Source organism: Mollisia scopiformis, assembly GCF_001500285.1.
Source record: "Mollisia scopiformis unplaced genomic scaffold LY89scaffold_41, whole genome shotgun sequence".
NCBI lineage: Eukaryota > Fungi > Ascomycota > Leotiomycetes > Helotiales > Mollisiaceae > Mollisia > Mollisia scopiformis.
In genome coordinates, this window is record NW_017263621.1 from 247,274 (window position 1) to 262,256 (window position 14,983).

At 46.9% G+C, this 14,983-nt stretch overlaps 5 protein-coding genes across 5 annotated transcripts; 1 reads left to right on the forward strand and 4 right to left on the reverse strand.

Moving 5' to 3' along the window:
* Positions 1 to 1,512: 1,512 nt before the first annotated feature.
* LY89DRAFT_743642 (NAD(P)-binding protein) lies at positions 1,513 to 2,506 on the reverse strand (the record flags this gene model as incomplete). The annotated part of the gene is made up of 4 exons (XM_018220965.1): positions 1,513 to 1,784; positions 1,838 to 1,934; positions 1,977 to 2,228; positions 2,309 to 2,506. 4 exons carry the CDS (start codon positions 2,504 to 2,506, stop codon positions 1,513 to 1,515), a joined length of 819 nt encoding a protein of 272 aa, XP_018061085.1.
* A 1,979-nt stretch (positions 2,507 to 4,485) lies between these two features.
* LY89DRAFT_712495 (putative hippurate hydrolase) lies at positions 4,486 to 5,650 on the reverse strand (the record flags this gene model as incomplete). The annotated part of the gene is made up of 2 exons (XM_018217984.1): positions 4,486 to 5,175; positions 5,213 to 5,650. 2 exons carry the CDS (start codon positions 5,648 to 5,650, stop codon positions 4,486 to 4,488), a joined length of 1,128 nt encoding a protein of 375 aa, XP_018061086.1.
* Positions 5,651 to 6,420: 770 nt separating this feature from the next.
* LY89DRAFT_692339 (uncharacterized protein) lies at positions 6,421 to 7,714 on the reverse strand. Its single transcript, XM_018216519.1, has 5 exons — positions 7,326 to 7,714; positions 7,169 to 7,268; positions 7,006 to 7,105; positions 6,722 to 6,954; positions 6,421 to 6,669 (listed from the first exon to the last, which is right to left on the reverse strand). The coding sequence occupies exons 1-5, from the start codon at positions 7,374 to 7,376 to the stop codon at positions 6,575 to 6,577; spliced, it is 579 nt and encodes a 192-aa protein (XP_018061087.1). The 5' UTR covers positions 7,377 to 7,714; the 3' UTR covers positions 6,421 to 6,574.
* Positions 7,479 to 11,554, forward strand: LY89DRAFT_678586 (uncharacterized protein; the record flags this gene model as incomplete). Its single annotated transcript, XM_018213754.1, has 11 exons — positions 7,479 to 7,678; positions 7,737 to 7,947; positions 7,993 to 8,445; positions 8,501 to 8,681; positions 8,751 to 8,997; positions 9,048 to 9,552; positions 9,767 to 9,840; positions 9,905 to 10,292; positions 10,477 to 10,865; positions 11,054 to 11,245; positions 11,311 to 11,554. 11 exons carry the CDS (start codon positions 7,479 to 7,481, stop codon positions 11,552 to 11,554), a joined length of 3,084 nt encoding a protein of 1,027 aa, XP_018061088.1.
* Positions 11,555 to 12,175: 621 nt separating this feature from the next.
* LY89DRAFT_602757 (general substrate transporter) lies at positions 12,176 to 14,151 on the reverse strand (the record flags this gene model as incomplete). Its single annotated transcript, XM_018210265.1, has 8 exons — positions 12,176 to 12,420; positions 12,468 to 12,644; positions 12,708 to 12,899; positions 12,949 to 13,053; positions 13,097 to 13,467; positions 13,520 to 13,575; positions 13,707 to 14,055; positions 14,105 to 14,151. The coding sequence occupies 8 exons, from the start codon at positions 14,149 to 14,151 to the stop codon at positions 12,176 to 12,178; spliced, it is 1,542 nt and encodes a 513-aa protein (XP_018061089.1).
* Between the last annotated feature and the right edge of the window lie 832 nt (positions 14,152 to 14,983).

Below are 14,983 nucleotides of genomic sequence, written 5' to 3' on the forward strand. Positions count from 1 at the left end.
CAGAGACCCTCGGCGACTATGGCCTCAGCTACTAACATTTAACACCATGGTGTGTTAAAGGACTCACAGGCACCAAATTTCCTCTCACTTGCTTTTCTGCCTGCGGGTCGTGATGGTGGACAAGGCTTCCTCGCTATCTGTCGCGGTGTATTTGATGAGTTGGAGTTCGAAAATTCGAACGTTGAATTAGGAAGTTCACGTTCTGGAATGCTGTTGTGAAGGGGGTGGCGGGGATCTGTAGGGCACTGTGACGGCACGTAAGAGATATAGGCACGGATAAGTCGGGTGTGACGTGATTTCCGGATCTCCTAGATATTGCCTTTCTATGAAGGATCTAAAGCTAAGGAGAGAAGAAGAGAAGAGAAATAAGACACGACGCGTCTCATATATATACAGGGGGGCCGTTACGTGTAGCGCTTCCTTAGCTAAGCTTAGGAATGTGACAGCTTAGGACTATAGACTAGACCGGGAGGTGAAGAGAATTATTGATATTGCTGAACCACTTAGAATCTAAGGCAAAGAAGAAACAGAGAGAGAGGGCTGAACTGTCCATAGAGTCTGAAACTCATCGCCTGAGGCACCCAAGGCCCTAGCCCCTGACCTGTTCCGTCACATGTTTACCGGAGCCGTGACAGGTAAGGCGAAGGTGGGGGAGTAAGCAATATAATAAGCAACAGTGAACAGGGACTGGAATAGTATGCCATGGGACTTGTCTCGAATCCTCGGCTGCAACTGCTGTTACTGACTAAAATTAGAAGAAGTTCAAGGATTTCTTCAGGAGCCCATTTTGGATCCTTGTTCTCAAGACGGAGTGAGGTGGCGTATTCTTCCCCGCTCTGGAATATTGCGACGACGAATTTTGCAGTGAATTGGTGACGGGCCTGAAGTATCTTGAAAGTGAATTCGATCCAAAGTAAAGCTTCACCTCCCATATATGATACTGCCAGCCGTGATTCAATCCTTCTCATTCGCGACGCAAGGAAGAAAGACAGGAGAATGAAAGAAATCAAGGACGGAGCAAAAGTCGAGATTTGATATTCCAGAACGCTCAGAGACAAGAAATTTTGGGAAAGAGCTTTTTGCTTTGCAATAAAGGTACCTGTAAAAGTTCCTGGTTGCACGACATTGCTCGAAAGAAAGAAACAACTGAGCTGCTAGATTGAGATAATCACGTATCAAGGCCTCGATTCACAGAATCTATGTTTCCCAAAAGAGTTTCAGGTACAGAGTAGTCATTCTCCAGGACCTGTTATTATTACAGATGAATGGATTCTGGCATTAAGCATTGCTAGAGATAGTAGTCTTGCCTTTCCCTCAACGGGAAACATCACTATAGAATAGATGAGGATAGCTCCTGCTGAGCTGGTTCAGAGATCCGGTAGTACGCACAGTATTGCGGCCAGGAGTGAATGCAAACCACAGATTCCCACGCCGCGGGCGTGCGTCGCATATCACATTCTGCGTGGTGTACTTCGCAGTCCGACGAACCCATTTTTGCAATTGCTGAGGCTACTAGAGAATGGTTTCTCCCTTCCAATCCAAGAAAGAGCCCGACATTTCGGGCACCAACTTCTCGATGATGTTTACCATTCCAGTGCATGATTCTTCGATGTCCACGCGGCCTCGCCAACCTGTGAGCCTTGTCTTGATGAAGCCAGGCTCGAACGCGAGTGTTGTAACTGGAATATTGTCTCGCTGGAAGTCAAGTGCGAGTGTCTTGACTTGCTGGTTGGCAGCAGCTTTGGCCATACGATAGCCGATGACTTCTCCATCATGATCCGGTGCTAAACGCAAAGTCAGTCAACAAACAGGGTAACTGCTCAAAACAAACACGAACCTCCGATACTCCCTGACTTGGATGTGATATAAATCAGCTTCCCCGTCCCATCTTTCGTAATCAAGGGTAGAAAATGTTTAGCAACAAGGAAGGGACCCTGTGTTGTCAGCTAGGATACTACAGGCTCAAGGACACGTACGACCACCATAACCTGAAATCTCTCCATCAAGTCATCCTGTCCATGGATATGCCACTCAAGTGGGCGAACATTGATGCCTGAATTCGATTCAGATATTGAGCGTTTAGGCAATGAAGATAGGTGAGAGTTACCACCACAGTTGACAAGGACATCTAGAGACAGTTTTTTGGTCGTGAGATCAGCTGCCGCCGACTTGACGGTGTCCTCGTCCTTGTAGTCTATCTGAATAATATCGGAATTTGTTTCTTTTAGCTGTAGTGCGTCAGAAAAGATTGATATCGCTCGGATAGAGAAGTCATGAAGGTGAGATGAAATGCTGCCAAACGACTTACATCCGAAATGGAGGGATCACTGGCATTTAAAGTTTCGGGGCGAACAGAGCCAATAGTGTGCCATCCTCGGGCCTTAAAGGTTCGGATCAGCTGAAGCCCAATGCCACGGTTTGCACCTGGCACATTCGAAATCAGCTCAGAGCCTTGAACGAAAAACGCAACAGGTGATGATTTACCAACGACCAACACAGTCTTCATTTCCTTTACAGTCTTGAGTTGTGGTCTATGGGAATATTTCGATAGATTGAGCTCCAAGGAATAAATCCAAACACTTCAATGACTTCTTGTTATCAAAGTTAGAAAGTGAGGCTGTCGTTAGCGAGATTTGGGGCACAGAAGACAATCTCAGCTCAGCCACAGCCACTTTTCGAAAGTGAAATCGCGACTCACGAGTTCTACCTTCTTTATATAACATCGAAGTGAACCGAAACTCATTTTTGACAAGCTGGAACTAATGTCGCTCCGAATCACAATGGCCGGCATCCACAAGTTTCTCTTCATTGTAACTTCAATAGCCCTGTTTTCTCAAACAGTCAACAGGCCCAGGACAAATACTGCACTCAGACTACTCATCTCCCCCAGAATTGGCAAGAATTGTATGTGTTTCGGTGAAGCCACGCATGCATTCATTACGCCAGCTCCATATACGGTGAATATACTACACAATCGAGGCTGACGTGAATCAAATCTTTCCGAGCGCGATGGGGACAAGTTGAGGTGGACTTAGCCAATTAGTATTCATACGGGGTTTTGCCACAAATCACTGGGTGAAAGCGTTGGGTTCATTTTACTTTGTTGACCCGGAATATTTTAGGAGACACATCGATTTCCTCTCGACAGCCGACACTTATTACGATCTTCCTGTGCTGCCATCTGCGACAGATGGCATTCTTCGGCTCCGAATCACAGATATTCTCAAGAGGCAAGCTTCTCTTTCTGATCAAAGTGTCAGATCTACACGTCAGGAAGAATTGCGCGCAGTCAGAAACTATCAGAAGCGGCTCGGACAAAATGGGATATCAGGAGAAACTGTCGTTCGGCGCTTCTCGGTATACGATGGAATCACATTTAGCACGGAACACGACATCTCCCTTACCGTCAAGAAGTCGACGTCGGACAATAAGGGCTGGACGGGTTTGTGCGACCCTTTTCAAGACGAGTCTTAGCTAACGTTCAAAGCGATAATTTGGTCAGATGTCGGCGAACCTCTGAATCGCTGTCCAGAAGGACCATGGCTGAATCAGCATCATTCTTACCATCACTCTTATGAACTGGCGTCTTGTACTCCGACAACAGTTCATCGGTCATACGTAGCCCTTAGTCGCCGCGAAGTCTCGTCCCAACCAGACAGACAGATAGAGAATTTGTTCCAATCAGCGAGTCTTCTCCCAGAGCACTACGGCTCGACGCTAGATTTGGAGGCAATGAGAGTAGATGCCTTCTATGCTCTGTCGCAGCTATTCATATTTGTAGCGACTTCAGAGAAACAGTTCCTGAACTCTATGGAATTTCGGGTCAACAATGAGATTTACTCCACAAAAAATGGAACAGACTTCTCAATTGCTAACTTCAAACATTCGAGAGAGCTTTTGGACTCCCATTCTCAGATTCTTGAAGAGACATTGAGATTCCTTAAAAAGAGAGATTCGTCGAAATGGCCGACGGCTCCATCTGGTCACGAAAAATTCGAATTAATCAACTCGAAGCACCGAAGATTTCGAAACTCTCTTATCCCGTGCTCAAAAATTGTCGAAGCAGTGCCTCGAAGGAGTGAGTCTTATCACAAATGATGTTATGCTTCAAGAGTCACGGAAGGCTATGGATCAGGGAGAACAGATGAAAGCACTCACTTTGTTAGTTTTCTTCTACCTCCCTATAACACTCGCAACCAGCTTTTTTGGAATGAATTTCAAGCAATTTGGTCAAGGAGACTTGAGTATTTGGATTGGGATCCTTGTCAGTGGGCTATTGTTGTTTCTGCAGTATTTGGCATATATTTTGAAGGGGCCAATCATCAACAAGTGGCAGGCGTGGAAGAACTCTCGCACATAGGCTACATTCATGTATCCCCATCATTCCTTTTGTATGGAAGACCCAAATTAGACTTTTGAATACACTCGCAGATTGCTATCCTTTCTACCATTTCCTACTTGCTCTCAGGCCTATTCAAAGCTGTCTCAAGTTCTGATCTTTAGAAAAGCCAGGGCCGCCAAAGCCATTGCATCAATCCCAGTTCTGATGGTTGGCTCCACGACAGGTGCAAAGTAGGCCGAATGATTGCCGGGAAGATCCCCAATGGTGCCACTTCTCTCTGCGTCATCCCATATGGCTGGGTCTACACCTCCAATATTCCAGTAAGCGCTGGGAATGCTTTGGGCTTCTGCAAAGATGGAGAAATCATCACTTCCTGTATCTCTCACCATTTCCGAGACAAGTCCTACAAAATGGGACCCGAAGGCACCTTGAAGAGTTTTTACGACCTCGCTGTCGTTGATGATTGGAGGGATGTCGTCAGTCTGAACAATCTCTGGTTCCTTTGGTAGCCCGAAAGCATCGCTCTCACCATGAATGACACGCTTGACAGCTTGAACAACCTTTTTGCGAACGTCCGAGTTGTATGTTCTCACATCGATCTTCATATCAACCACATCCGGAATGATATTGATTGCCGTGGCTGTCCGAAGGTAGACACAGGTCACGACAGCGTACTCAGCTGGGTCCACTTCTCGGGAGACAATACCCTGGAGACGGACCACAGTGGAGCATGCAGCGAGAACCGGGTCGATACAACGATGTGGAGCAGAGCCATGACCTCCTCTTCCGAACAGACGGACATCAAAGCAATCGCAAGCAGAATAGGGCCGCGCCTGAACGGATCTGGACAGTTCCTGCTTTAGTCTTGACCACGTGTTGTCCAAGAAGAACATCGGGCTTCGGAATCTTGTTGAACAGTCCATCTTCCACCATCTTTCTAGCTCCGGCACCATCTTCCTCCCCTGGTTGAAACAGACAGATTAGAGTGCCCGACCAAGTGCTCCTGGCGGAGTGTAGAAGCTCTGCCGCACCCATGAGGCAGGAGACGTGAACATCATGTCCACAAGCGTGCATGAGTGGTGTTTCCCTGTCGTAACGATCGACCATCCGTTTAGAACTGGCGTATGGGAGTTTAGTCAGTTCCTCAACGGGAAGTGCGTCCATGTCTGCTCTCAACATGACTGTTGGGCCATGTCCATTCTTAAGGACACCAACAAGGCCGTGACCACCAAGGCGATCAAAGACTTTATCAAATCCAAGATGCTTGAGGTGGTTACTTGCTAGTGCTGCCGTCTCAATCTCTAGCATGGATAGCTCTGGGTTCTGATGGATGTGACGATAAGTATCCTCGTATTTTACAAGGTTTGGCCGAAACTTGTCGACAATGGCATGAATCTCAGACATGATTCAATCCAACGCACGAGAGAAACTAGCAAAAAGATTAACCAGTGCTTTTCAAATTGATACAAAGTGGGAGAAAATACTATGAACGAACTTCCTGGTTAGCAGAAGGGGAAAGGATGGCTAAGAGCGATGACAGTTAGGTTGCTCTTGATACTTCCAAGGCCAGCTATGATATTGGTCTGGTGAAGACAAGTTTTGGAACTAAGCTATTGATGGCATTTTATCCTTGGCCTTTGACGATGATGAGCAAGTGTTTGCCACCCCTAAGGTATACTGACTCACAGTAAATATTACGGCGCATGCGAAGCCGGATTCGAAAATGATGTTGAGTAGCCACGGAGACGTGTTCAACCCTCCATTGATTCACTATTGGTGCAAGAAGTACGACAAGAGAGTCACGATACGCCCTGTTGAAGTGACTGAAATTGTCTGACCCGGAAGTCCATCGACAAGCTATCTGTGCCCTCTTCCGCGTGGGTGCCGGGATAAGTGGCTTGCTCGAAAGCCCAGCATTCCATAAGAAGCCTGGGTTTGGTTTCAAATCCCCGCTCATGCGGCTGCGAGTTGCACTTGGAGTGGTTGCACAAGTTTCTATACTGGCCAAGTGCAAGGAGATCGTTGCAGGGTGTAGACTTGGAACGCTCTGGTTGTCATTCATGTACTTGATTCATTGTCTCATTGCTTCTCAATGAAAGTCTTTCTTGACCTTAATCGCACGTAACTCACACACTTTCCCAATCAATCTGGGACATGTTCGATTTCCTTCAGCTATCTGCATATTCACTCTCTCGGGTCTCTTCCTGTGCACGCAAAGTTCACTGACGAAACCTACGAGATCACAATCATACGCACCTCCAAAGATTCTCGGGGCATATCGCCTAATCTTACTTGCGGTCCGTTGAGAGCAGTGTGTGGAACACTCGCTGTAATAGCCTTATTTATCGGTGAACAAGCGATGAAGGTGAATTGACCTACTGGTTTCGCAGGGTACATCACACTCTTCCCATTGTACAAAGAGCCAGACGTCATCAGGTGTCTGCTCCGACATGAAGTACCATTTATGATATGGTCTATGATAGATGCAAGTCTCTACTTCCAGATTGTTGGGAAGAACTTTGTCAACCTCGATGACGTCTTCTGGAAGAACGGAGCGTCGGTCGCACATCGCAAGAGGAGCATTTTCGACTTTCCTCAGTGGTCGCCACGCGCTTCATTCTGTCAGGCAATTTCTGCAATTCTAGTCTATCTGGAAGTCTTACTTGATCAATCTCATTCTTGCGCCCTGCTTTTTGTACGACTCGAGCTCAGGTTCCGTGAGGTGCAAGAAGAGCCTATCCAATCCGCCCTGGTAAGAATAGTCTTGCAGCGTCGTCAATGATCAGCCCCAGTTTTGAAAATCAAGTGAGAATGCTTTATCCTTACCACTGTGAACATATCCGATTGGAGCGTAAATCACGTATCGCGTGTTCTTAATGTCCTCCTCTAAGTTTCTATCGTCGTAAGTTGTTCCACCCTTCCTGTACTATGGTTAAGTGGTGAGTGGAGTGTATATGTGGATTATCTGATGGTCGTGACATACTCGCCAGTCATACACGTAAACGGAAGAGGCTCCCAACGCCTCCTTTGTCATGGCCAATTTTTAAGTCTTCTACAACCTTATCCCAAATTGCCAGTGTGGCTCTCGTGAATGGTAACAGGACTAAGTAGTGATGACGCCCAGGCGTTATTTGCCATGCCATCTCTTCTCAGAAGTACTTTCGTGGTCGTTGTCGCTCTTTTCTGCGTGATTTGGACTTCGTCCTTTGTTCGTCACTTGGACTCCATCAGCCCCGATCAGATGTGGAGAACCCCACCCCACCAATCCCTTGAGCCTGCACGGCTCTCAAGGATCCTTTCAAGTTCACTCGGAGAAGGCGAAGACTACATTGCCAAGTAAAAACTCTCCTCAGACTTCGAGATTCTTTACACGGCTGACACCCTCCCTTTGTAGCGTGATCTGTGTTACGGAGCTCCGTCCACCGTCTAAACAGCAACCATGCAACTGGTTCAACGAGTACATATCGAAGCCACACTCGAAGAAAATCCAAATCCTCGAATTCAAATATCAATGGGCACCTTCCAAATTGCCAGTTTGGCCAAGTCTGATACAAAGAAGCGCAGACTTGCTCGATGCCCTCCGGAAGGATGAGGGAAATTTGGGAGTGAGTGGATTAGGCGCACACTGCAGGATAACTCGCTGATTGTAGACCGGTAATCGTCCCCTTGTTTTCATCGGACACGGACTGGGTGGACTGGTGGTGAAGAAGGTATGCACACTGCGTTTCCATTTGGTTTCCCACGGAGGCGACAGCATGTCTGTGGCTGATGATCTTTTCTTCAAGGCTACAACCACTCTCTTTGAAAGATATTGGGACGCCGGCTACAAAGATTTGCGAAAGAATCTCTCGGGTATCGTCTTGTTCGGAACGCCTCATAGCACAGAACGGCATCAAGAGAGGTGGAGCTCTCTAACCTTCCTACTTCGATCCTGTTTCGAACTCAGTGGCCAGACTCTCAATCAAGCTGAGCTAGAAAGGGCGACTGTAGTGAAGCTCTCAGAAAAATTCGAGGAATTTGTTCAAAACACTCCAGTCATATTTGTCTACGAGACGAAGACTACCAAAACGACTAAGAGTTATTTTGGTTCTAAAAAGCGCCTGGTAAGATCTTACATTATCTCGCATGCAACAACAGCAGAGGCTAAATGAGCCTTAGCTTGTCGGGAAGGAGTTGTCGCAAACGTCCGTAAATCAAGAATTATTGATCGAATCCAAAAATGACCATGACAGCGTTTGCACTCTGTCACCTGGCAGTATGGTGCTAGACAGGTTTTCCTCGCTGATTGACGACATCATGAACATGCAGAACGACCGCCAATCCACTAGCGAAGAAGACTGTGAGAGATAACCTGTCGATGCATGCTAAACTTTATTGTGGAATATTGCTGACTTTACTTGTCCTGTAGCCTTTATTAAACCAGTATCTATGTCATGGCCATCGAGCGATCTTGGTGACTCTGCGTCTCAAGCAGACCAAGAACGCAGTATATCGTCAGAAAACCAGATTGCGGACGGAATTGCCACTGTGGCTCTCTCCGGGAGAATTTCTCGTCCTAAACTTCCCTGTCATATCTTGAAGACAAAGCCAGCTTCTATCTTCGTTGGTCGAGATGAGATTATCGATATCTTGGATAAGCAGCTTCTGCCAAGAACGTCAGAGGAGCATAAGACCGGCCTTCAAAGCTACGCTCTTTCCGGGATAGGAGGACTTGGAAAGTCCGAGATTGCCATGCAATTTATCGCCAAACGCCGGAAGTCATTCGACGCAACCTTTTCATACCAGCTGAAAGTGCTGTCAAGATATATGATGCCTTCTCGGAAATTGCGGTTGAACTTCAGCTGCTTTCCTCCGAGGAAGCAAAGGATCGCTTAGCCAGCAAGTCTGCAGTTCTCAGATGGCTCTCTAAGCCGTACAAAACCGCCCCTGAGACTACCGAGGACGATACCGAGTCGGCCGGAGACTTTGCGAACTGGCTCATGGTCTTTGACAACGTGGAGAGCGCAACGATTCTAAAGGAGTACACGCCACTGCAAGGGCATGGTTCTGTACTCTACACGAGCAGAGATCCGTTTGCAAAACACTATCTATCGCCCAATTCGGGCTTGGATGTTTCGCCTCTTCCTGATTCAGCCACTGCCGACTTGCTTCAGAGTCTGACCTACAAGAGCGACTCGAAACAAGACTACGATGAAGCTGTCAGTTGGAATGTCAGTTGCAGTAGGAATGTCAGTTGGAATTCGGTTGTCTCCACTTTTATTCTGGTTTAGGACTAGTTCAAGGGCTACTCTGATGCCTATATATATGCGTATTCCTGCACTCTCACTTAGATTCTTCAGACTTATCAATACTACTCTTTTCTGCCCACATTGTCCCTATGACATACGCACTATTCATCTGATAGAAGCTCTGCTTCTTGCACAGCGCTTGGACTGTCTCCCTATCGCGATTCTCCACGCAGCAGGTGTCATCGAAAAGAGAGACTCTACATTTGAGAAGTACCTCAAGCGATACTAAAAAGATATCAGCATTCGAGGAGATGCTATATTGTCCATGAGTCAGGGTTCTTATGCCCAAACGCTTACTACGGTGTGGGCTTGGAGAGTTTGGCACCCGAGGCATCCGCGTTGCTAAAGTGCTTGCCCTTCTTGACAATGATCCAATTAACGAAAGTCTTTTGCGACATGGGATAGGGCATCAAAATATGGATGTATATCCTTCAGTTGACGATTACGATGAAGTGAGACCAGTATTGAGCCAAGCCTCACTGATACGTCGCAACAAACAACTCAAGACTCTGTCAATACACCATGTTGTCCAAGATGTAGCGCGCCAAGTCATGGGAATAGAAGATCTGCAAGATGCTTTCGAAGTCGCAGTCGCCTTGGTGAATGCTTACTGGAAAGAAGAACGCTTTTGGGCATTTGGTCACCGACTCTCGGATTGGCAGGTAGCTGACTTTGTCGTGTTCCATGTAGTGAAGCTTGCAAAACACTGCCGCACACACAGCCCCACACTCAAACTTGCCTCGCTAGACACATTCATGTCATTGGTAACGCGGGCTAGCATGTAAGAGCCTCAAATTGTGACGGCAAAATTCATTCTATTGACAAACTTTCTCCAAACACCTCAAGGAGCGAGGAGACTGGGACGAATCTCTATCGCTGGCCGAGCTAGTTCTTGCTACCCTGGAATATCGCAAAATCGACATGGGTGAACAGTATGCTGACATATTGATGTCGCTGTCAAGCAATTATCACTGCCTTGGTGACGCAGCCCAGGGGCTCAAGTATGCTCGAGCTCATTTCAAGCAGCGAATTCACGTCGAGGACTCTAAACCACTTGCAGAGAGAGATGATGCATTCCGAGCTATGGCTTACACAGAGCTTGCCCTTGGATGGCTCCTGAACAACAACTACAACGAGGCCAAAGCTTTTGCAATTAAAGGGAGACAGATGCTTGAGGGAACCGCAGAGTTTATCGAAGATCTTTATTGGCCACACTGGGTGGACTACCATCACGCGTGGGCCCTCATAGGACTGGAAAGGGCAGAAGAGGCACGTCCCATCTTGACGGAGATGCTGAAATGGCGCTAACGACATTATGGTGACGATGACATGGAATCTATGAAGTTCGTTGAACACTTCCAAATTATTTCCCTCAAGCCCCTCATTTAGAAGCTCTGCAAACAGCCAACGGTACATGACACAGGACGGCATACGCGTTTCAAATCCTAGGAGTTGTCAACGAAAAGGCTGGAAGATTTGATGAAGCTATCGAGATCTGGGAACGCGCTTTAGTCCTCTACTGCCGTATCGAGGGTGACAGCTCTTTCCGGACGAACCAGGTCCGTGTCAAGCTCGGAGAATATTATGGTCGCCTTGGAAGACTAGAAACAGCGATGTAAGTCGATCGGACTCAGGTTGTTACTACTTTCTGTGAACGGTGCTTATGTCAATCGTGGACAGACAAATGTTCGACACTGCTCTGAAATACTTTGTTGGAGACAAGTATTACAAAGCAGAACGAGCCCGAACATTCTTGAAAAAGGGCCAATCCCTGGTGTTGATGGACGACACAGTGAATGCTTCGGCAGCCAGGCGAGAAGCAGAACGATTGTTCGACGAAATTCGTCCACACCACTCCGGAGACCGCTCCAAAGCGCTTGAGTTGACAGATTTTGATGATATTGTGATGATCATGTCACGATAAGAATGTTCTCTTCATCGGGCGACTTGTTCAAGCTTTGCTGATCTGTGATTCTGCACTCCAGAGCGAAGCATATAGTTAAGATTTCTTTTCTGCCCGTTATTGTTTCCTGAAAATTCTGATTAGTTGGTACTTCGATGTGCTGAGCTTCCTCTCGTCTGACTAGCTACTCGCGGTTGGGCAGCGGCAGGGAAGAAGGACGGAATGGGAGGAGAGAGTAATGCACTTGCAGTTGATACTATCATGCTTGACATTGGCCATATTGGAGACCAATTCAACCGCGTTTGTGCTCTACAGGGTTTGCGTTCCCATTCATTGGTGTTGGTTAGGGCTCTGCCGGCGTGTATTCCATGAATGCACGACTTTCTCTGCTCTGACTTTGCTCCTCTGAAGTTTGCAGTGATGCGACAACCGTACAACCTCCTTTACTTAGGAGAAGGCAGATTAAGCGAGGCTTAGCGAGATGAAAAAAGGGGCATGAAGGGAAAATTTTAGGGCAGCACCACGGAGGCGAAGAGGGGTGCCACATAGAAGATTCATTATCGATTCGTATTATCATCCGCAAGATTTTTCATTGATCTCGACGTTTTGATTTCATTCCTGTGCAGAGCATTCCGTTCCATATCAAATCTCAACAGTTTTGTCTCCTTCAGGAACAGGAATTGGAGCCGTAGTCGACTTCGCTTCAACATCTGGCACAGCCTTTTCATCATGCTCAGCAACTGCTAAGACAGTACCCTTATGAAGATCATCTGGTAAGGTACCAAGCGCACGTTCACCGAATAATAAATCGATGTCTTCGAGTGTCATCTGTTTCGTCTCCTTGAAGAAGAAATATACGATTGGGAGTGTCACGACCAGATCCCATGCTACATTTAGATCAGTAAATAAGTGCTAGAGGGAGCGAGTAACGTACCAACGAACAAGAAATAGAACTTCCAAGTCAGACTTTTTAGTGCTGTGGGAGAAACTTGAGCCCAGAAAGTGGACACAAGCCAATTTCCGATACCTGTGGCGAAGGCATTTCCTCGAGCTCGAATCTGCATAGGCATGACTTCGGACATATATACCCATGAGATTGGGCCCCATGATACTATGTTCACTGTCAGCAAACGATTCTCCCTTCACAGAACCGACATTGAGGCAGATAACTTACATGAAAAGATGACCGTCACACAGAACAAGAAGACGACACCAGCATATGAGAGTCCAGTCTGAGCCGCATCGGGATTGATATGACTATTGATTGCGGCCTCGCATATCAAGGCGATCATAATGCCAATCGTTCCCCATATGAGCGGCTTGCGTCTTCCGACTCGGTCAATGAGGAATACGATGAAGATCAAATCTAAAGAACTGTCAACAATATTTTGATGGTCTTGTGATGACAAACATACTTGCAAAAGGGCCAATGCAATTGTAGATTCCTGCGACAAGGAGCTTCCGATTCCCCCTGATGCCTAAAGTTTCATACATGCTGGTTTGGTAGTAGCCGATGACATCTGATCTCTATTAGCATGAGTCTGGAGGGTATCTGCAACATACTTATTCCTGTAAACTGAGTGAATACCTGGACTCCTACGCCGTGCATCAACCGGGTTCGCCATTGAGGTACTGTAAACATAATCCCCCACCCTGGAACAGTGATTGCTTTTTCAGCAGCGATCGTGGTCTTGATCTCGTGGAACTCGCTTTGGATAAGCTCATCGTTATGACCATTATAATGTAGTTTGCGAAGAACCTTCATAGCTTCTTCTTCTCGATCCGTCTCCATCAAATGGCGAGGTGATTCGGGGAAGAACATGATACCGGTAGCTAGGATCACGCAGGGGAGGCACTGGAAAGCGAGAGGAAGACGCCATTGAATACTGCTTGAATTGGAAGCGGTGCCTGAGCCATAGCCGACCCATGTTGAACTGAGATATTATCAATGTCCGGCCTATGTTTGAGTCGTCATGATGAACTTACACGATGAATCCGATACCGATCATTTGCTGCGAGAGACCAACAATAAAACCTCGAATCTTCCATAATTAGTTAGCATGCATTTTAGTATGGTAATTTGACATCTAGGGACTCAGAATCACGCCCCACCACTGCTGAGATATCTCCCAAGCTCCCAGAGAAGGACACCAGAATTAAGTCTTCAACGCACCTTGGGATCCGCACATTCAGAATTATAAACAGGGACAGCCATGGAAAGCAACCCAACAGCCCATCCAGTGAAGATACGACCCACAAGAATCATGGCAAGATTTCGCGCAGTGCACTGAAGGAGAGCGCCGACCAGACAAATCAGGGCGCCCATGAGGATCGTAATTTTCCTTCCATATCGATCCATGGTGAGACCTCCTTGGAGAGCACCAAATACCGCGCCTCCATTAAACGTAGAATTGATAGCTCCGATTATGGGAGAGTCCGATGTCGTGTGGAAGAAGTTGAGGAAGTTTTCCGATGCAATGACATCTGTCATAACACCTGCATCGTAACCAAACAGGAATGATCTAGAAATTCATATCAGCGAAGGACGTCTTCATGGTACAATCTACTCACCCCGTGGAGGCAAATACTGCCAACGAAATGTTGAAGATCTTGCCCATGATGTTAGATCTAGCTTCAAAGCAAGCCGTTCAAATTTCTGAAAAGCTCGAAAGCAAACACAGCAGACAACGTTGGGGAACCAATTTACCCGGCTCTATATATCAAAGCAAACTGCATCCAGAAACATGAGCTCCTTAACTGCAAGTCCTGGGGTCCTGCACACCAGACCCAGTTTGACCCCAGTCCCCAGATATCGGGCCGGGGTGTAGCAACAGCTGATCGCTACCCAAGTTGAGATTTTCCCCGCTTTGTTGAAGCTCGAATGTTCCGTGGCTACAACAACAACAGCACTCGCCATTTGTAGAAGTCCTTCCGGCAATTCTGAAGCTGCTACTGGGTTACTGAAGCTTGGACAAGGAAAGGCTTGCCGGCAACCGCGCACACGTGACAGAGGAGTATCGATCATATCTTGTTTGAATGAGCTGTTGGACGACTTGTCCGTCAAAAGATACATCATGAGAAAACGTCACTGTGCGACTTTCGATCTTGACAAATTTGAGCGTTTTGGCAGAAAATGGGTTCATCAAAGCGTCAACTTTGCTGCTGAAAATCTGTGATTTTCTCATCTGATCTTGTTGTAACGCGTTCAAGACCCACTCCGAGATTGGACCCAAGAACTTTGTTTTCGTTGTATTTGGCGCTCCAATAGAAAGTAGCTTGGCGTTACCGTGCAGCATATCATGACAATTGAGCCAAGCGGTATGGAAACATTTTTTTGAAAGAAGATCGCGCTAATACTAATCAGTGGCTAATATTATCAGGAAAGCCATGATATATACTCGAGTACGATGTTTCGAGCAGTCTTTTGCTTGTCATGGCCTTGAACCATCC

Bases quoted from the DNA above. Each gene is read 5' to 3' on its own strand.
- LY89DRAFT_692339 (XM_018216519.1), bottom strand. From the start codon at position 7,376: ATGACAAAGGAGGCGTTGGGAGCCTCTTCCGTTTACGTGTATGACTGG. The intron at 7,106-7,168 runs GTAAGGATAAAG...CGACGCTGCAAG, and splicing joins AATCGGATATGTTCACAGTG to ACTATTCTTACCAGGGCGGA. The intron at 6,955-7,005 runs GTAAGACTTCCA...GACAGAATGAAG, and splicing joins GCAAGAATGAGATTGATCAA to CGCGTGGCGACCACTGAGGA.